A 26217-nucleotide genomic window follows, 5' to 3' on the forward strand; every position below is an offset into this window, starting at 1 on the left:
TAAAGTAATATAGCATTGAAAGAGTGAGACTGATCAGTTAAAACATGTAATTAATTTATAGTCCTTATGGTTCATGAATTATAAAACAGTCATGAATGACCCCTGAATTAATCACCTGTTCCAGTACTTAGTAAAAGATAGGCTGTCCCGTATCAATGGAATTCATTCATATGAATAAAGATATCCTCAGTAACAAAGAACAATCAATTCTGGCAGAAAAGGCCAGACATCCTACCACACACAGAAAGAAAAAAGTTTAAAATGCTGGTATACCATAAAGACATACTATTCTGAAGCTCATCACATCTTTCGGGAAGATGCATTATACCTGGGGTTTAATTCCCACATTTAACATATCACAAATGTTTACTTCAGTTGTCCAATACCTATGGACTTACATAAAATATCAAAAAATTGCCAACAATCTACTATTCTCTATTGGTCATTGCCACTGTGTATATCTTGGAAAAGGGTGACTGGTTGGGTAAATATCAGAGCGAACATTGAAAATTTCTACTGAAAAATCAGAAGAAAATATCAGAACTCCTCCCATTTGCACTATTCCAGGAGACAGTATGAAAAGACTAGATATAAGGAAATGCAAGATCTAGCATGCACTGGGAAAAAAAAATGAAAAAATTATTGAGTGACTTGAGGCAAAGAAGTCACTTAAGCTTTCAACAATTCCATCTTTCTGTTCGCAATAATGATCCTGCCCCTATCACAAGCAGAAACCGGGAGAACTAATTAAGTTTGTAAAGCACTTGGGCTTTTTTAAGTGAAATGTTATGAAGATATAGATTATAATATGTAGAGCCAAAGCCCGCTGGAAGGTAGTGCAACAATCTCATTACTACAGAGAATAAGACTTGCATTTAGCTGAGAGATGTATGAAGAAAAAAACATATATAGTGAAGTGACTACTGATTCAACAGCTGAATTGCTGAGAGCGCAAGTCTGTCGTTAATTTTCACTGGAAAAATCCGATATGAGGTTTTATTACCATTTATAAGCATGTTATTTTCTATCATCCTTTGGTACCATGGCAAATGAGAACTATACAAGTCATCTGCAGATTTTGGCATCCCTGGAATTTGACATTTGCTACTTATAAAACACAGTTTGGAAATGGTCCGGAGTACGAGAAGTAGCTTTGTTCAAAATAAAAATGCAGCTATCTGGAGATTCATTCTCTTTGCAGAACAAAGCAGTAGGGAGGCTCTTTCTTGTTACAAACACAAATCTTGCCTGCTTCCTCTTGGTCCAGCTGGTAGCACTCTCCATCATCCCCAGGACAGGGTCACCCTGCTACACCCACAAGCAGAGACATGAACAGGTTGAGGAGAGAGCTCAGTTGGTAAGAAAGCTACAATGCAGGAAAAGATCTATGAAGAACAAGAGATGAGATAAGGGAGCAAATAAAATTGTGAAAGGGGAAGTAGAGCATGTAATGCTACACGACATCACCAGCCAGCTCACACCAGAGCTACCAGCGCAATCAGGCCCAAATTTGAAAGAGGTCCTTGAACACACTCACCCTTCCCTGTAATCACCTACACCAGCCCTTTGGTTGAATATTTGATGGGCACAGCTAAAATAAGCAGAAAGAGAACTTGAGTAAGATAGGGGGAAAAAAACAGAGAGGAGGGGCAGAAGGGATGGAAAGAAGATGCGAGGAAAGAAAAGGTTGTACAATAAGTCATTGCTTTTCCTGTCCTGATGGCCTGTCATTTCTCTCTGGTAACCTCCAGGGGTAAGAGGCTCGACTGTCCCCCAGAACTATAATTCATATTCTCATGTAATATTTGTTTAACTTTATTTGGATGAAGAGATTGCTAGCAATGCTAGCTATGAACTAGCAAATGCAACTGAAAACAGAGCTTGGAGACTGAAAATGGTATCCAGGGATATGGTATGTCCCTTGCTGTACCTAGCACAAACTTACTCATACGTCTCCCACAGCCCATCTCAAAGGCACACTCCCTAAAACGGTCGTTTTATTTCTGAAGTTGAAGCTGATGTTAAACCAACTGTCTTTGTCATATGGAAGAAGGCAAATATAAAAAGGTCACTGAAGTGCCAGATGGAAGAATTTTTGAACTAGAAGCTCTGACACTAATTCTCTGTGTTTGTCTGAAACACTGAATTCAATGAGCAGATTAAATGTTTGTGCTGAATTGTCAAATGAGAAACAACTCACTCTCACAGAAAGGCCAACTGATCAGGTCTGAGGTAGGAATACCAAGATCATACAAATCTAAATGAAGTTCAAACACTTGTATCAAAAAATAATGTTTTATACTAGAAGTTATTATGTGCGGTGTTTACATAGCTCTTTCCTGTCACCACCACTAACCCACCAAGAGCTGCAATACAGCATATATTTATTCTGCTAACTTGATACCTAAATATTAGCACAATTACTGAATCAAGCACAATCTTGAAGTCAGAAATTATTGTACATGATTTTATGCCCCTTCAACATGGCAAGGCAGAGCCGAGCACTTCAAAAATTTAATTTTTTTTCTGTTCATAGCACAGCCTAACTTCAGAAAAGTGAGTTTTCAGTCCATTAAAGTTGATATTCCTCTCCTCACAGGGAAAAAAGGTCCAGTTTTGAAGAGAACCTGGATTAGATTTTAGGTCTATAAAAGCCCACATATGTCCTCAAAGCAAAACCCTGTTCTGTGACAACAGACGTCAGGAGGAGTCACCTAAGGACAGGGTCTCAGAAAAAGGTCACATCAAAGTCCTGACAGCGTGTAATGTTCATGAAAAGAGACAGAAACTCAACGGAGCTGATCTAAAGGGGCGTTTTGCTCTATTTCTGTACTGATGCCCCAAAAGGCAATAGCTGTGTTAGTAATAAAGTCTGGCAAATAAATTCTTCCTTTTACTTGAGCAATGCTCACATTTGCTACAGTGGCATGTAATGTAATATGCCATGCAAGCTTTTCCTGAAATTGCAACCAGGCTGCTGCTTCCATTAAACTGTTTCCAGACTTGCTGTGTTCAAAAGCAGGTTTACTCGTCCAGTAAACCAAACAGGAGGGCACAGTAGGGGATCAGCAGAGGTGTCAGTGTGGGAGAAGCAGCTTCCAGAGCCAAGCAAGAGCCAAGGATGCCTTGGTAACCAGCAGAGCGGTGGAGAAAGTGTCTGAACATAAACATTCTCCCATGAAATTGTGACAGGTGGTTTCTATACTCTTTTACTTAGTTACCCATTTGTAGCTGTTGTCTATCCTCCTCTGTAACCATATGAACAGCATTTAAAAATAAAGATTAAAAAAATATTTCAATCCCTTTCCCATATCAGCCTCCTGCTCCAACAGATGGCTACATGTGCCAGTGCAAGTTTATACAGTTTTCTTTCCATAAGTGCAGTATTAGTAGTTTTGTGCGAACAGTATATTAAGTCTTTCTGGGTTTACAAGTTTATAATTTTATTCTATCACTCCCCCGATCATGAAGTTATCAAAGTTGTATCCATAAATGCAATAAGTCTTCCCACTGCCATGTTAAGTGTGAGAAATCTTGAGAGACTTGACAACAAAATGCCTATTCTTGCTAGATTCTGAGGCTGTCAGTAAGGTTTTTCAGAAAATAAATTGTAAACAATTCCATGCCTTGAAAATAGGTTCCACCTAGTTCTTTTAGACTCCTTTACGTACCCCTAGCAAGCCTCTTTATTCTTTCACAGTTATCACCAAGTACCTCTGATCCACATTAAAATAAAAATTGTCCTCTAACAAGCAGGGAACAAAAATACTGCTGTTGGTCAGATCTGGTCATGGAACTGACAGTATAAGACTTAAGCCCAGCTACTCAAGATCTTTCACAGTACGCTCTTCACATATATGCTGAAGAGCACTTTTTAATAAAAAGAAAGGAGAAAGGAGACAGATCATGTAATCATTTTTGTGAAATATATGCATTTGCTGGTGGAAAGGTTTTACAACCACCTTCAGTCTGATATGATGACAACCCTCATTGCACTGAAGCAGCATGCTGTATGGTCCTTTACAAATCAATGGTAGGCTCACATTATCTTCAGCAGATGCTCTAAAAGCACGTTGGAAAAAATAATTAAAGACTAGAATGATAAATTAGTTTGGCTATTCTTCCTTCAGACCATTTCCTTAATGTGAAAAAAAAATACACAAAAATCTATTTCATTCACTTCCCTGTTTTCTGCATTTGTCTTCTTTCCTTGCTTTTTTTTTTTTTTTTACTATCTTTAGAAAAAGCCAGAGGAAAAACTAGGTAATGAAAATTGTTTGTTTCATTCTGCTAACGCATTTCAAAGTTTCATTCTAGCACCAAGAAAGAAATCCCTCCTGCTCTTAGGTGCTTCATCCCTGAAGTTAACAACCCTACAGCTTGAGAAATGCAGCTTCCAATGCAGATCAATGTCACAAGGAAAGACAAGCTCTCTTAAGTGTTTCTAGATCTGCTCCCCTACATATTATCTTCCAAACCACTGAATTTGACAAAGTATCCTCTGTCAAATCAGCACAGTGGAAAGGAGTAGGCAGAAAAAGAGCTTCAAGTTTTCATTATTCACTTGTGCAAGTAATCTCCAGACATGTGAATAACCCATATTCCAACACAATCTCCCAGAAATTTTAATAACAGGCATCTATGACTTTTCTTCCATTGCTTTCTTCCATGGAAGTTTGAGAGTTCAGAAGAGGATGACAAGCCCAGTTTCACAAACAATTAAATGAAAAGTCCTCCTCTGTGTTTGGATCTCATGCACACCTGACTTTTTTTTTTTAACTTGTTCTTTCTTTTCCCCCCCCTTTCAGACAAATGCCCTGCTTACAGAATTCTATAAAACTTGAATGAAAAGTCTCAAAGGAATTTTCTAGCAGCTACTGCAGGTTTGTCAGACTTGCAGCAGCACAATCACTTTCAAAGCAAAAAGGTGTACAGAAGCATAATGAAACTTGTTTCTCAGTGCATATGCGCTATGCTCACAAACATACCATGTCCCACAATTCAGAATTGAGTCAGCTGGCATAATGAAAATTACAGCATCTAAAGTTATTCAGAATATGAGGAACACTCCAGTATATCTTTTCTTACAAAGACATCTAAAACTTAAAATGGAGAAGTTTCAAACTGATAGTGAGAAGAGCTCATTATAAGAAGGACTGCAATTTTATAAGAAAAATTCTATGAATAGCACAGAGATAATGCTCAATTTTTAAAAAAACTATGTATTTCAACAGAGAAGTGAAAATCACCGCTGCTGCTTTGATGTGTTCAAGCCAAATATGTGCTGTAGTAGACTTATGACTATGCTCAAATCAACCTAAAGAAAAAGCTGTAACAGTACAAAACAGCCAAGCCTTCTGCAGTTGGTGGCAATTTGCACCTCCAAGCTGTGAGTGCATCATGAATCACTTTCAACAAGCAACAAATCCTAAGAATCAAATTGGTCAAAAATCACAGCTATCATTAGAACATCAGTGAGAAGTCCTCCATCCTTCCAGTACATTAAGTTTCTCATGAAAACTTTCACAAAACTGAGACTGATTGCAGATATTTTGCCTGGCTTTCCCTGCATAGCTGCCTACCAGCAGTACAATCACATTTTAAGATTATATAATTTTATGTATCTGGACTACTTTGCCAAATACAGGGAATTCCTTGCCAACTTGAAAGTTAGGGGGTGGTTCCACCACTTTCCCAGACAGCAGCAAAACCAACCACTCCATCATTTAACTGTAGAACTTTTCAAGACAACTCTTCTGCATGACATAATATAACATTTCTATAGCCAACATTTAGCAACAGAACCCATTTGTTCATTAAAACTCCCACTATTTACCAGGAAGTCTGGGTAAACATATTTTACACATATTCTCTAACTGTTTAAGTACATTTTCTTTGCTCTTACATGAAGATTTAATAAAATGGAAGAGGACATATTCAAACGCACTAAGCTTGTAGACTGAAAGTATCAGAAATGATACTGAAAGTATCAGAAATGAATTAAGTGAAGCTGAGCTTTCACAATATATAAATAGACGTTATGCCTTTCATTTCCTCACCACTCTCTTGGCAACATTCAGTATCTTCCTTTTCAGGTAAGTTGTATAGAATTTAATATTAAATTAAAAACATCCGACACAGCAAAACTGAAATATAACTGACATAAATTGTATTCAATTTCCAGGACAGAATGATAAAGGCTAGTCAAAAGCTTGCTGATATGATGTTTGTTACAAACTTAGATTATTTTATATTTATTTATTGTCTAGTTGAAGTTTATCAAGTTATTTTTCAATCAGAAGTCGCAACAGACCTTCTAGTCAGCAGGATGAGATAGCAAGTTCTACTCTAGCATTAACTTACACAAATTCCAACAATAAATTCTAAAAATTTTTGCAAAATAAAATGAGAATCTCCACCCAAACTTTTCACACCATTTCTGACTAGCACATCAACACAGAGTAAAACAATTAACAAATAAAACTCTGTGCCTCCGCGTCCTCTGCAGGCCAGTCCAGAACTGATACAGGAACTTCAGAGAAGCCCATCCACCCAGGAATATGATAAACATATCCCTCACCAGCAACAAAGAGAAAGCATGGAATTTACTTCTACAGAGGCAATATTATGTGTTTATGGGGTTGTTTCAAAAATCTTAAAATGCAAAATCACCCCCCTGAATTCATCATTCAGTACTACATTAAATTACTATTTCACTACTTGCTTTTTGCTGAACTGCTAAATCCAGAAATATATATAGGCTTTTATTAGAGAGTGGAACAGAGGATATCAGTGAAAAATATGGCACATGTGAAAGAGATGCATATGATCAATAATTCTGACAATACACAATACACTTATCTCAAAGGAAAAAGTGATCACAGAAAGGTATTTACTGAACTATACCAAAACCCAGAAGTCACCATGTAGGTGGAAGAAGCACTCAATGACTGATGGAGTTGCTACTGGGAGAAGTTGTCCTGACACTAACATTATGATTGCAGTATTAAGAAAAATAAAGGCCTTAAGATTCTGTTTCTTAACTAACCATCAGTAAATTCATGTACCTTCCAAAGTACCAAAAGAAAAATCTAATCAGAGATTCCGGAAGCCAGTATGGACCTACCTAAGTGAACTCAAGTTCAGAAAATAGTAATTAATCTGTTCTTCCCAAAGTAAGGGCACCAGTTACACTTTTCTCTAGTTCAGAAACAGGCTTTGGAGAACTGGTATTGCACAGACTCTCTGTTGTTTCAGTTAATATTTGCTAGGATATTCCTCTTCATTTCAACAGGCTTTGTAAACTGTAATTATCATTTTATCAGTACCCGAAACACTCAGGAACATTTTAACACTAATATTATCCAAAACCCAATTCACAAACTGAGTATAGCACTGCCTCACAGCTGACTATATTTGACTTGCTGGGACTTCAAAGGTAAATAACCTCATAGATTGGGTTTGTCTGCCCAGCAGCTCCTGTGACTCTTAAGGGGCACATCTACACGCACATTTATTCAGAAGTCACTGAACACGACAGCCCAAAGCCTCACCTGCCCCAGGCTGAGCACTCCCACACATTCTCATCCCAGTAAACTTATGCTGACCCCAAAGATCTGCCCAGGGCAGCTACTGAAACCTACAGGAGCAAATGCCCCGTGGCAGCAGGCACTGCGCAAGGATTTCCCCTAAAGAAGCAAATAATCCTTTATCCCTTCCCTCTGCAGCTGGAGCCCAGCAGAGCTGCCCATGCCAGCTGCCTGTGGGACCAGCCAGGCACACCTACTCTGCAGCCTGCTCATAGTCCCACCAATGGCTCCATCCATGTTCTTGTCTGTGAGGGCTCTCGGAGAAACAAGAACTGCCTGCCCAAGACAGACAGAGCACCTGCTCAGAGGCCAGCTCTTTAAACACCCCACCCATGCTTACAGCATGAGAGAAAAACATCAAAAACTGCGGGCATAGGTTTGGTTTTAGAGGTTTTAGGGATTGGGTTTGTTCAAGATTTGTGCAACAAAATAGCTAAAAAAAAAAGATAGTTAGATGACCCTTCTTGCTATAGGACTTTAATGGTTGGTCAGCCTCCTTGCATTAAGATGCAACATTGATGATTTCTAGCCTGCTCAGCTACAACTTCTTGAAGTTCTTTCTGTCCAGAGTCAGGGACATGAAGGAGACTATGGCAAACACTCACTCCTCAGATAAGCCCTTATCTCCTGCTGTGACAGACCCCAGCCTAACTAGAAAACTGATCCACACAGAGAAGATCTTCATCTCCATAGAGCACTTGGCACTATCCACCCATTAAACTATATATTTTTTCCCTTTCCCATCTGCATTCTTAACTTTTGGACACATTTTCCACACTGTAAGTTAATTTTCCCCCCTAGTTAATTTGGGATCGGTGTGTAACTAAATATTACCATTATACCATAGGGAATATTATTTATCAATAAAATATGTCCAAAACATTAGTCATTTCTTAAAATCAGAAAACTAAAATGAGAGAACTCTAGAGCCTGTACTAACACAGCAAACAGAGATGATGGTTTTAGATTTGGTTAGAAAAAAACACTTCGAGGAAGAAAGATGATGGAAGCAACAAATATAACATATGAAGTAGATGAAAACATAATACTAAGAGAAAAATGTAATTTAAAATTTGCTTTAAAAAAATTCCACATGCCTGGACTTTCTTTCCTTGTATAACACGGGAGTAAACACAAGTGGTTGAATTACTTCTATGCATTAGACAATTATTTGCAATTTATTAATAGACATAGTATAAGCAAAGGAAAACTTCCATAAAAACAAAAAAAGAAATAATACAACTGAAATAATTATTGTAATAAAAACATTCCAAACAATTCTTGAGCCCCAAAAAAAGGTAACTCTATTTTCTGAGACAAAACTATATAAATTAAGTTTGTATACATTGTGAAAGAGATCACCTCACATCACTTATATTGCAGTACACACAGTGTTTTTTAAAGAAGGAACTCCAGCAAAATAATAATGAAACCTTCAGAAAATAATTGCTATAACACCAAATCTTCGCTCTTTAATCATATTCAGTGACAGAGAAGAAAAACCCTTTAATTGGCGAGTACAGAAAAAGCAAACATGAATCGCTGTCAAACTAGTTATTTGATCCCACATTGATATACAACTGATCTCTTCCTGGAGTATAATTCAAATGCTGCATAATGATAAGCATACTCTCCTAGAAAAGAGCCTCTCTGCTTTTACTCTTAACTAGTAATAGCAAAAAACATATCACTCTACCATTACTACTACAGTTCAATTCTTTTAAATACTAGAACACATGGTGAAATATTTTTTGTTCAGTTCCACTGGACTTCTGTTGAGAGTAATCTAGGACTCGATCTACAACTGAAACACAATAGCTGTCAGTTAAGTCATCAGAAATAATTCGAATAATTTCATACTATGGTCACATTTAGATCTGTCTTGTACTAATGGTAAGTGCTGCTCCTTTTCTCTTTCCCTGAACATGCTGCTGCTCTAAGCTTTCATATGCTGAAATATTCCACTAAGATCCAAACCTCTGTCAACACACTGCTATATAAGCATTCAAGAATGACAACTCCAAAAGACTACCTCACTTTTTGTTATATTAAATAAAGACAAGAGAAATAAAATCACGTCAGAGGTTAACAAGGTAAAAAGATATTCTGACGTCCATGATACAGCATGTATTTATAAAGGATCACTTTAATTTTATCTTCCACCACCAAGCAAATCTGTAACTGTTAAAAACATTTATTCAGGTCTAGCAAGATGCAAAGACTTGTTAGCAGAGATGAAAAAGTGGCTGATCACGTCCTTCACTCACTCGTCCCAGAGGGCGTTCAGCCAAGCATGTATCGGAAAAAATTGCCCATACTACCCTCTTAATACAATTACAAATAAGGCTGCCAGAGAGAGAAATACAAAGCTGATACGAGAAAAGCATCACTTTTAAGCCTTCCCCTACCTTTTCCCTGGTATTTACAAACCGCAGGCAGTACTGCTGGGGAATCTCACCAGGGTGGCTGCCGAGAGGTCTCATGTGGTGTTCCCAGCTTCCCACCGCCTCCCTCTGCCTGGATGTTAAGCATTCCCGAGAAAACCCACCCTGACATGCACAGAATGAATCCTGCTCAAGTTGGAAGCATGTGATAACCAGGATTCAGGTTGAAACAGGAAACCCCAGTACCCAATTAGTCCCAGAGATTTAACCAAGCCCCATCTTACCGTTTTGCTGTTGCCCGGATCAGGTCAGATTCACCTGCAACTCTTTGGCATCTCTCTAGCAATGTTAGTGTTTGCAGTTAGGCTGGGCTCATTCAGCAACTGAATTCACAACATCTTTCTGCACTAGCAAGCTGAAATGGTACGGCTGTACTACAGCTAAGAAAGGGGGAAATCTAAAGCAGCAAACAAAGAAATCCCTCAAGACAGGGTAATCCCTGTGGAGTAAAATATTAAAGGTACAGATGAGCACTGAGGGTACAATATTTCTCTGTCTAAAATTCAACAGCAATACCATGCTCTTTCTAAATGATTTTTTTTTTTTTTAATATATGATGGACTTGCCTGTGGAGTTCCCAGAAAGGCAGAGTATCCAGGCTCTGCAGCAGCATTGCAGCCAAAGTAACCATGCATATGCTATCTAGGCAATTTACAGCAGTCTTTTTGAAAAGATATTGATTTACAATGTAACACTGCCTCAACCCAACACAGAACTGCAGCCAAAATAGCTAATGGTGATTTCACAGGAATTAAGGGAAAAAACTCAACATTCAATCAAAAGGATGCAACTAATCATTCCCAATTCAATTCCACCCCAGTCCTGAAAAAAATTAGCAAGTTCTTGAGTGACAAATAGTAATACTATAGCAATAATCTATGGGCATCTGGAATCAAGCACTATGAATACCACTGTCCACTTTTACAGAAACAATAAATATTAAAAATCATTTAAAATTTATTGAGTCAAAATATCAACTATGAAGTTAGTTTCAGCATTGTAAGGATGAAACTTAGTATTTAATTTATGAACGTACAAAATGCACAAAGCTGTGAGTAAGCAACAGACACCTACTCCGTGCTGGGAATTCACTACTGAGCCCACGTGAGCTTGGGTGCAGTAGGGGGAAAAGAGGGCAGCAGGACCAAACCCTCAGGGAGGGTTTCTACAAAAGGGATGCAGTGAATTTTCTCCATCTCCTACTCCTACAGCAACCCCTGCTGGCCTGTGCTTCAGATGGCTCCTGGCTCCCCAGAAACCTCCCAGGGTTGGGGGAGACTATACTAGAAGAGGGAACAGTAACGTACACATAAGCAAAACCTTCAGGAGGGAAAGCACACAGCTCAGCTTACATGACATCCTCAACACCCTGATATATTTTTCATTTTTATGTAACGAAGAGGTGTAGTGAACTAGCAGGCAAAGCACAGCCCTGGCTCACGCCCCAGGCAGCTCCAGTGACTCTCATCACAAAACCATTGGAAATGGGCTCCCCTGTAGAGTCCCACTTTGAAGAAAGCAGAGTGGGCGTAAACATTTGCTCGAGTCTCACCACAGTCACCAAGACTTAAACACATGCTGAAATACTTCTCAACTCCAGGTTGACAGCTGAACCTAGCATCAGTGGCTTCAGTGACAATAAATCTTGAATGGCATGAGCAAATTCCCTAAAATGCTTCCAAAATTACGTAGTACTTGTCATCTTTTCCCCCATCTATTTCACAACCTTAGTCACAGGGGCATATTCCAGAAGACTTCTCAGTTTCTCAGCTTGGTTTCTAAGCAGATAGAAGGCTTCACATCTCCTGAAAAAAAGATGACTTCTACTCTCTAGGGCAAAAGTTTCTTCTAGGGGGTCGCAAGTATGGGGCTCAGAAGAAAACGTGAAAAAAAAAAGCTTCCAGCTGAAATTATGAGAAAATACATTCAAAACATTTACATTTCTTGACCTTATTCTGTCAACATCAAATTTGTCTGAGACTGAGGGAGAATAGGAGAGAAGGATGCTCAGGAGAAAAAAGCTAGTGAGTAAGCACGTGCAGAGACCAGTATGTGTCAAAAGATGGGCACCATGTTAAGGGAAAAGTAATGGACAGCCATGGGAAAAGGAAACACAAAAGGCAAGCCAGAGAAACACTGAACTGCATTCCAGAAGCAGGTAAAGTGTAGGGCCAAGGCACAGAGACAGACACCCAGCCAAACAGCCTACAAAGTCATAGAATCATAGAATACGCTGAGTTGGAAGGGACTTATCAGGATCATCAAGTCCAAGTCCTGTCCCTACACAGGACCATCCCAAGAACCACCATGTGCCTGACAGCGTTGTCCAAACACTTCTTGAACTCTGACAGGCTTGGTGCTGTGACCACTTCCCTGGGGAGCCTGTTCCAGTGCCCAACTAGCTCTCGGTGAAAAATCTTTTCCTAATATCCAATCCAAACCTCTCCTGATACAGCTACATGCCACCCCCTCAGGTCATGTCACTGATCACCAGAGACAAAAGATCAGTGTCTGCCCCTCCACTTCCCTTTGTGAGGAAGTTGTAGCCTGTAATGAGGTCTCCCCTCCATCTCCTCTTCTCCAGGCTGAACAAGCCAAGTGACCTCAGCTGCTCCTTGTATGGCTTCCCCTCTAGACCCTTCAACATCTCTGTTGCCCTCCTTTTGACACTCTATATCTTTCTGATATTGTGGTGCCCAAAACTGCACACAATATTCAAGGTGAGGTTGCACCAAAGCAGAGCAGAGCAGAGCAGGTTCCCTCCCTTGACCAGCTGGAGATGTTTTGCCTGATGCCCCCCAGGACACAGTTGGCTCTCCTGGCTGTCAGGGCACTGCTGACTCATATTCAACCAGGACCCCCAGGTCCATTTCTGCAGTACTGTCCTCCAACCCCTCATTCCCCAGACTGTATGTACATCCAGGGTTGCCCTGTTCTAGGTGCAAAATCTGGCATTCGGCCTTATTAAATTTCATGGGGCTGGTGATTGCCCAACCCTCTGATATGTCTAGGTTTCTCTGCAGGACCTCTCTGTAATGGGATATAACTCAAAGAAGCCAAACCCTTCTACATTTTAAAGTTAATTATTTTTACTGTATTGAAAAAAATCTACATTTATGACATTAAAGCCCTTCTGGTTGCCTTTGTCTTTGACATCTCTCAACAGATTCAATTCCAGCTGGGCTTTAGCTTTTGTAACAGCATCTCTGCATAGTTGGAAGATGTCTCTGCATTTCTTCCTGGTTACTTGTTCCTGTTTCCACCTTCTGTATAATTCCTTTCTACGTTTGAGTCTTGTTAGGAAGTCTTTGTTCATCCATGCAGGCTTCCCAAAATTTTTGCTTGACTCTCTACTGTTCTTATCTCCCTTCTTCTCCTGTGCTGGCCCCATCCCTTCCCTTAATCCCAAACCCATTTGCAGACTGTGGTTGAACATAACGTGGCCGGAACACAAATACATGCTCTGTTGCTGCCCATGGAACCACAGAGAGGACTGGGAAACCTGGCTGAAAGGCTAAGGCCATCTAGAATTACTAATGAAATCGATGGACCACACAAAGACCCCTGTAGCATGACACTGGTTTGTTTTCTAAGGGGATGGGAAAATAACTAACTAAAAAAAAGTGTTAATAAAATAATATTAAAAAAAATAAATACTTATGGGTTTTGATTTTAAAGCTCTGCATGGAAGTTAGCTCCAATACAAGTATTGATCACATGATCAATACTTTAAGTCTTGCTTTCATCTCAGAGCAGGCTCCAAAGTGCTCTGTGGCACTTGAGAACAGTTCCTCACATTTAAGGAGGCATCTTTGGAGCTTTTCAAGATAATAGTTATACAGTCATCTGCAAATTGCTATACTTCAAACAGAGAGATTAAACAATGTCACAGCTCTGATGGTCAATTAACTAAACATGCAAACCATCATTTATTAATATGCCATAGTGAAAAAATGCAAGTAATTACCTTGTGTTCTGTGTGGTAATATTACATACTGTTAAAATGGAATTTGTAAGTGATGTCCTATTTTCATTACTCTATATTGAATCATCCATGAGAGGTGAGAGGAGACAGGACGCAAAGAAGAGAGGTAGCCAACAATTCACTCCTTTCCAAGAAGTAATAATCAAATGCAGTAATTAGTACAAGTTTCATACATCCATGAGCCCATTTTCTCCTCATAGAAGAAACTGCCACTAAGAAGAGCCACTGATCCTCAACACAAACCCTTCCATTTTGACAACTGCAGACTGAACATAGAAGGGAAAAGTGAACACATTTTACACTTTTGAAAATTTACTCACTTGTGAAAGTCATTTAGACATCTAGCCAGCCACTTCATAATTATTTACAAGTTGTGTTCAGAAACAGAGGGCTGGATGGGACATTACCTGTCCAAGTCCAGTTCAGGTCCTTGCTATCACAGGTGACAATAAAATATGACCTCTTTTTTAAATTGCTAAGTTTGAGTTCAGTCTGAAGCTTAGTACAGAAGACATGACCTTAATAAAACAATCCAGCAGTGACACAAATGTGATGAATGCAAAGAAAATCATTTGTATCTTAAGAAAGCAAGTGAAGCAGCGGATAATATTGCACAATGGAATGCACAACAAATTATTCCAAGTACAACATGCTGCAAAACTTGTTTCATAATACCAATATTTGAAATATACCATCTGCATTATCTGGTATGGTGGAACATCACTTAGAAGTCACTGTTTAAAATAAAATGCAATGCAACATAGCGCCAATTATTTTTGCAACTTCTAAGACCAAAAGATTTTATGGGTTTAGGGATTGGTTCTATCTACATTTTGAATTACCAAGAATTTTTAAACTGAAGATTCAAACAGAACAACAACAACATAACACTGTGCAATGACTTTACACATCTGAAACATACTTCAAATCAGACCAGATATATTTTCAGGTCTTTGCATATAAAGGGTTAACAGAATGACTTCATACAAATTATACTCTTTCTGTGCAATAGGAAAACCTAACTCCAACATTCCTAACATGTTCACATCTTACTGTGAATACTAATACAGTTGCACAGAGATTGTTTTATTTGTTATTGATACTTTTGCGTTCCTTGCTATGGTGGCAAAGATCTCATATAAATAAAATAATTCAGACTACAACACATTGGTGCAGTGTATCTATGATAAGAACTTACATTTGGTCTTTTACCTTGATTTAGGGTTCACTTTTTGGTAAATCAAATATTATTTTGCAAGCCTCACTTTTTCTCCTTTTTTTTTTAAGCTCTTAGTTAACAGCATTGTAACAACTACTATTCTACAGAATTACATTAGCCTCTAATTATTAGCCAAAGTCCTTAAAGAGAAGACATGCAAAGGCCAGAAGCATTCATATCTGCAGCATGATCAGCAGTCAATATACACAGATACCAAGCACAGAGCCTGGTCAAAGTATGGAATTTGGTGATTATTCTACTTTTAAGAAAGCAGATCTGTGGGTTTTCCCACTGGTGGTGGTCATCTAGCTAGATGCAAAACTGGACTGCAATATACTTCAGCCTGAAATAATAAAGCATGCCTTGCTATATAAAAACAAATGAATAGTCTTCTCCCAGCCCTGTCTCCCTCATGCTTGCAAAAACAATCACAACTATTACACAAAGACAGAATTCTATCTCAGATAGTGCTGTGTTCATGCCTTTGTAATACATTAAAATTACACTGAAAAAAAAATGCCTATTTGGAAAGAATATGAAGCCTATACCAAGTGTCAGGTAAAATAACCTGCGTCTTGTTTGCCTAAATTCTTCATCCCCAATTTGCAGGAGAGTCATAGCAGTCATTCATCTTCAGCATCATAAAATTAATGTGCTAGCAACAGGAGCAACATTTCACTATAGAAATGAAGGTATCTTTGTAATACATAAATAAAATTCCAGACAAAATATACACCACAATTCCCATGCCTTATGATGTACCTGTATACATACATAACCTGTCTTAATATTACTAATATATTGTGTAAGAAGCACCACAACCTCAGATACTCAGGAAAAAAAAAAGATATTTAAATCAGCATCTTAGTCAAACATTGTTCAAAAACACCTCCAAGAACTCAAGCAGTACAAAATTCAAATGTATGCTCTGTAACTGGAAGATAATAACTATCAGCAAGATGACTTACTGGAGTAGCTTTAATTAAACTAACCTATCTACTGTGACACAGAATTCCTAAAACCACATAGTTGACAATTCTCATATTTGCAATTAAAAAAAAAAGGCTAATCAGGAAAGCATAATAATATTTCTATGACATGAAGTTTAACGATGAATACTAGAGACAGAGTTTACAAAGTTTTTCTTTAGGGACAGTTATAAAGAATTAACAATAGATTTTTAATATCTACCAGTATAGACTCCAGGGAAGAATCTCTGAGAATGTTTTATTTTCAAGTTACATATATTGCTACAGCTCATCTTGTACTGGGACAAAGCTCAGTGCTATCCTATTCCGAAGTTATCCACAGCATTATAGCTAGGAGAAAAAAGCTTTCTATAAATTAATTAAAACAGCCCAAAATTATGGATTCACCTTCATCTCTTTCTCAAGTTTAAATATGTCATGCCCTGAAATTCTTGTCTTCTTTGAAAGCACTAGATTTTAGCCTCCTTTCATTTTTACTCTGAGATACATAAAAGGCTTTGTTGTTCGGTCCATATTGGGACAAGAGTTATTTAATATCTTCATTAATGACAGAGATGAAGGGATTGATTGTACCCTCAGGAAATTTGCTGATGACACCAAGACGAGTGATGTGGTTGACACACCTGAAGGAAAGGATGCCACCCAGAGAGACCTGGACAAGCTTGAGAAATGGGTCCATGGGAATCTCATGAGGTGCTGGAGCAGGTCCAGAGAAGAGCAACAAGGCTGGTGAAGGGACTCGAGTACAAGTCCTGTGAGGAGAGGCTGAGGGAGCTGGGGTTGTTCAGCCTGGAGAAGAGGAGGCTCAGGGGGGACCTCATCACTCCCTGCAACTACCTGAAAGGAGGTTGTAGCCAGGTGGGGGTTGGTCTCTTCTCCCAGGCAACTATCAGCAAGACAAAAGGGCATGGTCTTAAACTGTGCCAGGGGAGGTTTAGGTTAGATATTAGGAACAAATTCTTTACAGAGAGGGTAATCAGGCATTAGAATGGTCTGCCCAGGGAAGTGGTGGATTCTCCGTCCCTGGAGGTTCTTAAGATGAGACTGGATGTGGCACTTAGTGCCATGGTCTGGTAACCACAGCGGTGTTGGATCAAGGGTTGGACTTGATGATCTCGGAGGTCCCTTCCAACCCAGCTGATTCTATAATTCTATGAATAAGACCAAGTGCAAGCTGCTGTGCCTGGGTCAGGGCAACCCTCAGTATCAAATACAGGCTGGGAGATGATCACAAGCAGCTCTGTGGAGAAGGACTTGGGGGTGTTGGTGTGTGAGAGGCTGGACATGAGCCAGCAATGTGCCCTTGAAGCCCAGAAAGCCAAACATGTCCTGGGCTGTATCACCAGCAGTGTGGCCAGCACAGCAAGGGAGGTGATTCTGTCCCTCTGCTCTCATGAGAATTCACCCAGAGTGTTGCATCCAGCTCTGGGGTCCCCAGCACAGGAAGGAGATGGACTGTGTAGGTTTTGTCTTATGATCGTTAATATTTAATATATTTATAAAAACAGGATTTCTGCAACATAATGGCAGGTCTAGTTTTGTTCTCCTTTCTTTTATTATTTGTCTCTGAAGGTTTACTTATTTTTTAGACTACTGTTAAACACCAGTCACTACCTTCACTCTGTTATCCAATGACCATATCATTCTTATCCAGAATAACGTAATTTGTATAGACTCATCATTACACATGCATAGCTGCAGTTAAGTTCTTCATATGCATCAGTTTGTACATATCAGTATGAAATAACATTATCATTTTATCATCCAAATAGTCTATACTGCAAAATCCTTGGGCAATTTTTGGCAGTTAAACTAAATAGCTTTTTTTAATGCATCAATTTTTCATCCCTCTTCCATGTCTTGTGTCTCCTACCTGGAGGGTGAGTTGTCATTCCCCTCTAAGGCTCAAAAATGGGTATATTGCTGGTTCCTTATGGCATACATGACACATGTGACAAATGTATAAGCACCATGCAAATCACAATGACTGGAAAAGCTGATGATGATGAAAGCTAAACACTAGGTCAGATGGTGGCATGGTATGAAATTAAAGAAGTCGCTGACAAACTGAATAGAAACATTCAAGTAATACCTGATTTAGGAATATTGTTGCTTCTCATAATAAAACATGAGGAGCAGCTGTGAGAATCATCTTCCCCTCCTTCCAGCTATATTTGTCTAGAAGGCTGCACTACTTAATGGACAAGAGTTTCACTGCAGTCACCCACACCTTTGTTCTTTACTAATTAAATTGACATAGAATGACGATCAGCAAAAAGGCAATTCAAAGCTCAAGGTAGTGCAACGCTGAGTCAAGTGCTCACAGGAAACAAGCACTAGAACTGCAGGTATTGCACTAATATTTATCTGTTCTTTAGTTAAATATAAAGGGTTGATTTTGACTTAAAAAGTCCTTTACTGTCTGGGTCACTAGCCCCTTGCACACTGCTTTTCTTGTCCTGTTTTATCTCTGTAATTCAGACAAGAGGGTTGCATTCACCTGGGCATTCTCACTGAAGGGCACTTCAGTCCAGAAGTTGATAAAGCTTTAATGCATGTTGAGCAGCTTATCTATTTTCCCAGGACTTCTTAGGCAAGAAATAGAAAGCATCTCAGGAGGAGTGAGCTGCTGAAGACAGAAAACTTCAGAAAGGACAAGAGAAAAAAGCCTCTTTCTCATGCCATAAAAAATACCAACAGAAATGCAAGTAGTGGTAGCACAGCTACTGCAGCTTACATGTTCACAGAGCAGCCATTCTCACAGAAAATTCCACCTAAGCACTTTTTTTTTTCCTCCTCAGACCACCTCTTTCTGTATCTCTAGAGCTGAACCCCATTACAATATGTTGTTAAATAGATTATTGCCCTACCATCTCATGAAGTAGAAGAACATGGATTTTCATGTGATGGAGCACACAGTGGCTACAGAGGACTGGAACAGATTTATAAAGCAACAGATTTATTTGAGAGCAAATACGTGGCCTATAAAGAAAATTGAAGAAGGCTCAGAAGTTTTAATAATTGTAAAAGGAGCAAAATACCACTTTCAGAGGTGGGAAAGAATTTCCCTTACCTTGTTTCAGATATTCAATAATTTCTTGAACTTTTATAAGAAATTTTAAAGTAACATATTGTCTCAGTCTAATAAATTCAAATTCAAATGACACTTCTCTTGGTTAAATGACATGGGAAAAATACACTCATTAATCTATCTAGCCTTTATCTATCTCTCTTGTATCAAGATGAAGACTCCCTACTACATAAGGAAAGAGAAGAAATTAAGGTTTATGATAAAATAGGTGAATGACTCCATAGAACTGACAGGTTTAAGGTTGAATGGACACCTTCTTCCACTTAAATTACCCCTACAGGATTTACAGCACAATGTTTCAAACCAGAGAGACAATAAAATACTCAACATTTTATTTTGCATGACAGCTCTCTGTAGTATTGGGGAGGGGGAGAGGTGTGCTTCCAAACACCAAGATTAAAAAATAACTCGTACTAAGTAGTCATCATATATCAAAATCACCATACAGTGCTTTATAACTTCACTATTTTTGTTTTGACCATTCCAGAAGGTATCCAAAATATGCATAAATGCAGCCGTGCATCTCTCTTTAAGCATGGTTGCTTTGGGGCTCAGGCACTTATTTCTCCAGAACTCTCACAAGACAGAATCACAGAGTCACAGAATGGTTCAGACTGGAAGGGATCACAGTGGGTCATCTGGTTCAACCTCCCTGCTCAAGCAGGGTCATCCTAGAGCACATTGCACAGAATTGCATCCAGAAGTTTTTTTAATCTCCATTGAGGGAGGCTCCACAACCTCTTTAGAGAATCTGTTCCAGGGCACAGTAACCCACACTGTAAAGTTCATTCTCATATTCAGATGGAACTTCCTGGGCATCAGTTTCTGCCCATTGCCTCTGGTTTTATTGTTTGACACCACCGAAAAGAGCCTGGCTCCATCCTCTTGACACCCTCCCTTCAATTAATCATTGACATTCATGAGATCCCCTCTCAGCCATCTCTTCTCAAGGTTGAACAGGTCCAGCCTTTCCTCATAAGAGAGATGCTCCTGTCCCTTAATCATCTTTGTAGCCCTCTTCTTTACCCACTTTAGGAGCTACATGTCCCTCTTGTCCTGAGGAGCCCAGAACTGCACACAGTACTCTGGGTGAGGCCTTCTAGGGCAGAGAATAGGGGCAGGATCACCTCCCTCAACCTGTAGACAATGGTCTTGCTAATGCACCCCAGGACATCATTGGCCTTCTTGGCCACCAGAGCACAGTGCTGGCTCATGGGCAGCTTTTTGTCCACCAGGACCCCCAGGGCCTTCTCCACAGAGCTGAATCTCCACAGGCTAGTCCCCAGTCTGCCCTGGTGCTTGGGGTTATTCTTCCCAAGGTGCAAGACCCTGCACTTGCCTTTGTCAAATTTCAGACATTTCTTCTCTGTCCCTCTCCACGGTTGTCGAGGTCCTTCTGAAGGGCAGCACAGCCCTCTGCGGTATCGGCCACTCCTCCCATCTTTGTGTTGTCAGGGAACCTGCTGAGGAGGCATCCATCCCTTCATGCATGTCATTCATGAACAAGTTAACAATACTGGGCCCAGTATTGGACCTTGGGGGACACCACTAATGATGGGCCTCCAATTAGACCCTGGGTCACTGATTACAGTTTTCTGAGATCTGCCATTCAGCCATTTCTCAATCCACTTCACTGTCCACCCATCCAGTCCACACTTCCTGAGTTTGCCTATGAGAATGTTGTGAGACAGTGTCAAAAGCCTTGCTAAGTCAAGACAGACAATATCCTATGCTCTCCCCTCATCCATCCAGGTAGTTGTTTCATCATAAAAGGCAATCAGGTTGGTCAAGCATGTATGAAGTAGAATGATTGATACTTAATTATTCTATTGTTCTTCCAATTAGTAAGATGTCTTCTTAACTGATACTTGAAAAGAATATTAGTATTACTCTAGCAGTTTAGTCATTAAAATGGGTCTTCACTACTAGACTATAGACAGAGAAGCAAGATGAGTGTCCTTGACCAAACCAACTACCTATTCCAGTGAAAGATGGGGGAAGCTCCACCCTCCCTTGCCTTCTGTTTCAGTGTGGGGGTTTCAGAAGCAGAACAGTTTAGAGGTAAGAGGAGAATTGATTAAGAAAACCAGTGATATTACCTATTAAAAAGAAAAAAGGAAGGAAACTTCTTGTAGCAAAATGTATTTGTAATTTTTGCTATGGGTTCTCGGTTGTAACATATCTTGTCTTTCTGTAAAACTTAGTTTGCAATCTGAACAATGTATTTGCTGTAACTTTAAATGATTGTTTCTCTCATGTTATCTAGTCTGATGTTCAAATAAAGCATTTCATCTTCAGCCAGGTTGTGCCTGCCTCAGATAATACCAGTGAGTAACAATATGCCTTCCACATTAACATTAGGCAAGCTTTACTCAGATTTTAAGGTGTTGGCCAAATTAAAAACAACCCAAACTACAATATGTACATGAGCAGTGACAGGACACAAGAAAATGGCAGGAAGCTTCACCACTGGAAGTTCAAATTGGACATTAGGAAAAGGGTGTTCATTGAGAGGGTCGTAAGTCACTGGAACAGGCTCCTCAGGGAAGTGGTCATGGCACCAAGCCTGTCAGAGCTCAAAGAATGTATGGACAATGCCCTTAGTCATATGGTTTAGTTTTAGGTAGTCCTGAGAAAAGCAGGGAGATGGACTTGATGATCCTCATGGATCCCTTCCACTGTGAGATATTCTATGATTCTATGTGTAGATCCCCATTTTATTGGATAAACCCCTCTGTTTACAAAACCTCCTAAAGGATCAGGAGGAAAACAAAAGTTTTACCCTAAAAACCAATATTGCATTTAATTATGAGTGGTAAGTGGATAAAGAGGTCTAGAACAAGCGAACCAACAAAACATATAAATTATGATTCCCCTAGAGCATTTCAAGGACAAACTGCAACTTAAACTGAGCAAAGGTTTGAAGGCCTCAGAAATGTAAATGTTGCAGAACACCTCTTTTGAGGTATGATTCCCAACAGAACTGGGAGAGCCTTTATGTATAAGGTACTCCAGCATAACATTATGGTTGCTGCCTGACAAAATTTTGAATCCTGCAATGCTTTAGGAGCTTATAATATTGAGGGCTCATATAGAATAGAATATCTAATAGAAAATCTATCTGTCCTTAGAAAATGTTGTAGAAATAATTTAAAATGTAAAAAGACTGAAAACAGACACAATTACTAAGGCAATAAAAATTCAGACAAGAAGAATTCCAACTAAGATTCCATTGAAGCCACAGTGATATAAAAAAAACCACACATAAAATTGCTGTAAGAGTTCTTATGGCTGCCTCTGGATTTCATATGCCAAACAAAGATCTGACACTTTCAAAATAAACAGTTCCTATCTGAAATATTACAATAAAAATAAACATCTCATACTGTACACTTATATCAGAGGTGTTTACATTCCTACAGAGTCTCATTAACCTCGGTGCAACCAGTATGTTGAGAGATAAACACACAAAAGACTGGTTGTTCTTTAACTGCCCATGACAGCATGAACCTCCAATTACAATACATGCACAGATGGCTAATTGGTTTTATCACAGTTTTCACAGCTCTGGGAAGGGGGACACCACCTTTCCCAATTTCTCTGAAGGCTAGTACCAGCAGCAGAAAACCAATTCATGTGTCAAGGCCCCTCAGGTCCTGTTGTCCTACTCAGTCAAAGAAAAAAAAAAAAAGAAAAAAGTTCTATAGTAGTTTACATGATGTGCTCAACATCCCCAGTGCAATGTTAAGTAGGTCTTCAGTACACATTGGTTTTATCTCTCAGTTACTTTTGAAATGCTAAGAAGATGGTCACATAAATGCCAAATCCTAAACATCTCAGAACAAGAACGAAGTTTATGAAACTCTCAATTAAGTTGTCAGAAATGACAACACTGAAAACCCCAGTATAAAAGAGAAGTAAAATAAGTGCAAGAAACAGTCTTCACAGCTAAAGCCAAATTTTAACAGGGCATTTTGGTTCAAATCCATTGTATGTAACATTCCTCCTTCCTCTAAAATACCTGATAAAAGAGATCTCTCTAGTACAGATTAATCTGTAGCTATATTGTTAACAGGAAGACTAGATCACAGGCTTCTGTAATTAAGTTCAAACAGTGCCAGCAGTAATAGCTACCATCCAAAATGGATCAGCCATGTTTAAGTTTTGCTTATCACTGAGTTTCACACTTACTTGCTGAAACATAATGGGGAAACTGAGGACTCCACAGAAAGATCTGAATTCCCAAAAGAATGACCAAATATTAGAGATAATCTTCCCCTACACTCCCAAACTCTTACCCATTCTCCCTAAAAACTGCTTCCAATACTGCCTTTGTTCCTAGCCCTCCATACCCACTCTTATGCCTTTATCCTTATAAAGGTATTATATTATTACCCTCACATGGGTATTATACATACCCATACACCTGAACCCTTCCTGAACCCTCCAAATTTCTCCTTAGGCTCCTTTTTCTGCATGTATTAGAAGCACTGAATATCTCAGGGGAACAACAGCATCCTTGGTCTCACGTTCTCCAGGTATCTCAGGTTATCACCCAAATCCTTAGGGATGCATCCCTGAAGGGATACATCGCAGGAGTCTGACTCTATCCCTTCTCAGAGCGAAGTCCCTTCTCATGCTTCAGCACGTGCACAGGTAGTTTAGCACAAGTCCTATAAGGAATTGCAGTGTGCTTTTACAATATGAAATCCTACAAAGTTGAGCTATGCTTTAACAACTTTCTAATAGGCATTAATTAAGACTATTTTCAATGTGCCAAGTTAAGGAAATTTGGATAAAATTACAAAAGCAGAAGAAAACTCCTTCTTGAAGTAAAGGCTAGCCCTTGCCAAACTTTAGGGGTCTGAGACAATAAGGATGTTTAATTTCTAAAGTTACTGATCACTCGTATACCTCCTTACCTTTCCTGAAAATCGGCATCTGCAAAGTGAAGCAGTCAACAGCCTGGCTTGCAGAATGCACATGCTATCAAGTAAGGAGAACAGCAGCTCTTCCTGCCTCAACATGGAGTCTCAGTGACTCTGGGCTGCACCTGTACTCCTTCATGAATGCAGACAGAAAGGAAGCAGAATAATTTGGATTTTTTTTCAGCATAACGAATAACGGGTGCCCTTCACCTCATCCTCCAAAGTCCATACTCATGTCTAGGCTGGTGTATTTCTGCTTCAAATAAGCCCTGAAACTAAATGTCTCGGTTTTTTGATAGGCCCACTTACTGATCATGTATTTTTTTAAAAAGTTGACATTTGGTGGTCAAGCAATTCAAATCTATCTTTGAAAAGCATAGCTTAATAATGTTGGATCACTGAGGACAGTTTAATGTGATGATTGCCAGCAAAGGCTGCCGGTAGAATTTACAGAGATCTGAAATAAATTCTTGTCTCATACCTGAATAATTAGACTATTCTTTTCCTATCCTTATTCTTCCCCGCTAGTAGCAGGTGTCCATCATAAAACAAATGAAACAGACTTTGCAGACACATCATTCCAAGGATCATGCCAGGCCTGAGCACTGCCATCTCCTGAGTTATTTCAATGCAAATGAAAGTTACAGAAGACAGAGAGTAGGAGAGTTTACTAGGTGAGAGTATGTACCAGCCTATGTGCAACTCTGGGAAAGGGCATACAGGTTTCCAAGTTGGTGCAATGTTTGATATGATCTCAAAATTCAAGGGGCTTGGCTTTGAGATTTCCTTGCACTAAATTAATTCTTTAGCCTTTATTCCTACTCTGCCAACTTATTCCCCTAAAGGTCAACTTTTGAGAAGGCAGGGGGCAAGCTATCATGGAATATTAAACTGCATAATATGACTCCATTGCATAAACAGTAGCAACAACACAGATCAAGTGCATCCCTGGGGTCACTTTCCAGAAATATTCATTTGCATTTTTTAATTGCTGCTTTTCATTTCAAACACAGGTAATATAAACAACATTAAGCTTGCCCTTATCAAACAGCTGTTCTTTAACCAAAATCTCAAGTCAAAGTAATAAAAATGAATAACAATTAAAGTTATGAACCCATTTCCATATGATGCACCACGAAGCCTGCATATCAGTACTAGAACAAAACACCTAGCAGCAGGTTTCTAAACATGCAAGTAAAAGACACCAAATAAAAAAACCACTTTATTATGTAAGCATAAAGTTAAAACCCACAATCCTGGTCTTCCTTTGGCAAAGACCAACACATGAAGATACACATAACAGAACCATTAAAACACACATAAAAAAACCAGATCACCACCACCAAAAAAAAGCCAAATACCAAAAAACCAAAACCCACACATAAGAATTTATATCTGAAATGTTACAAGCATTACCTGAATCCCATATTACACATAACTGGGATACTTTAATTCCTGTAAATCCTTTCTGAACAAGCCAAGATGTTAATGTAAGCTTGGCAAAAGTCCAACTAACATATTAATATGAAAAAAATATGACTACACCCCTTTTTCATATAGTAAACAATTACAATGGCTTCCTCTTATTTTTCACAGAAATTACAGAAAAGGTACAGTGATGCACAATTACCTATTAATTTGCACTACAAAATGTGGGTTTACCATAATAAAACATCTTTAGAGCAGAACCAAGTTAGTTATTTTCCAGTAGAAAAAGAAATTTTCCTTAGACTGTTGCATGAAGGTCCTTGCACTTAAAACATCAGAAATAAAGTGCTCTTTCATGAGAAGGTGCCAAACTTCAGTCTTGGCAAAGGTTCATTTCATTGTTTTTGACCAAAAGGCTAAAAAAACCACACCAATCCAAAAAACACATTAAAGAGGACAAAACTTCTTTGTGTTATGGTGGCAAAGGAAAGCAAGTAATACTGAATAACTTTTGTCTGACTTCATCTTTGCATTTCCAAGGCCA

At 39.1% G+C, this 26217-nt stretch overlaps 1 protein-coding gene across 3 annotated transcripts in view; it reads right to left on the reverse strand.

Moving 5' to 3' along the window:
• CDK14 (cyclin dependent kinase 14) overlaps window positions 1–26217 on the reverse strand; it is a 305938-nt gene that overhangs the window by 236296 nt on the left and 43425 nt on the right. The window contains exon 1 of one of the 3 annotated variants that reach the window (XM_008933769.3): window positions 10258–10370. The exons of 1 other annotated variant lie outside the window; for it this stretch is intronic. Coding sequence is in view for 1 of the 2 variants with exons in the window: in XM_018075820.2 (XP_017931309.1) it covers window positions 9998–10072 (75 nt within the window). In the remaining variant the exon portion in view is untranslated. Of the gene's footprint in view, window positions 1–9997; window positions 10100–10257; window positions 10371–26217 lie in introns of those variants that run through there. One more of the 3 variants, XM_018075820.2, reaches the window with a different exon arrangement.

This window comes from Manacus vitellinus, unplaced genomic scaffold, assembly GCF_001715985.3.
Source record: "Manacus vitellinus isolate BGI_N305 unplaced genomic scaffold, ASM171598v3 scaffold_3_pilon, whole genome shotgun sequence".
Lineage (NCBI taxonomy): Eukaryota > Metazoa > Chordata > Aves > Passeriformes > Pipridae > Manacus > Manacus vitellinus.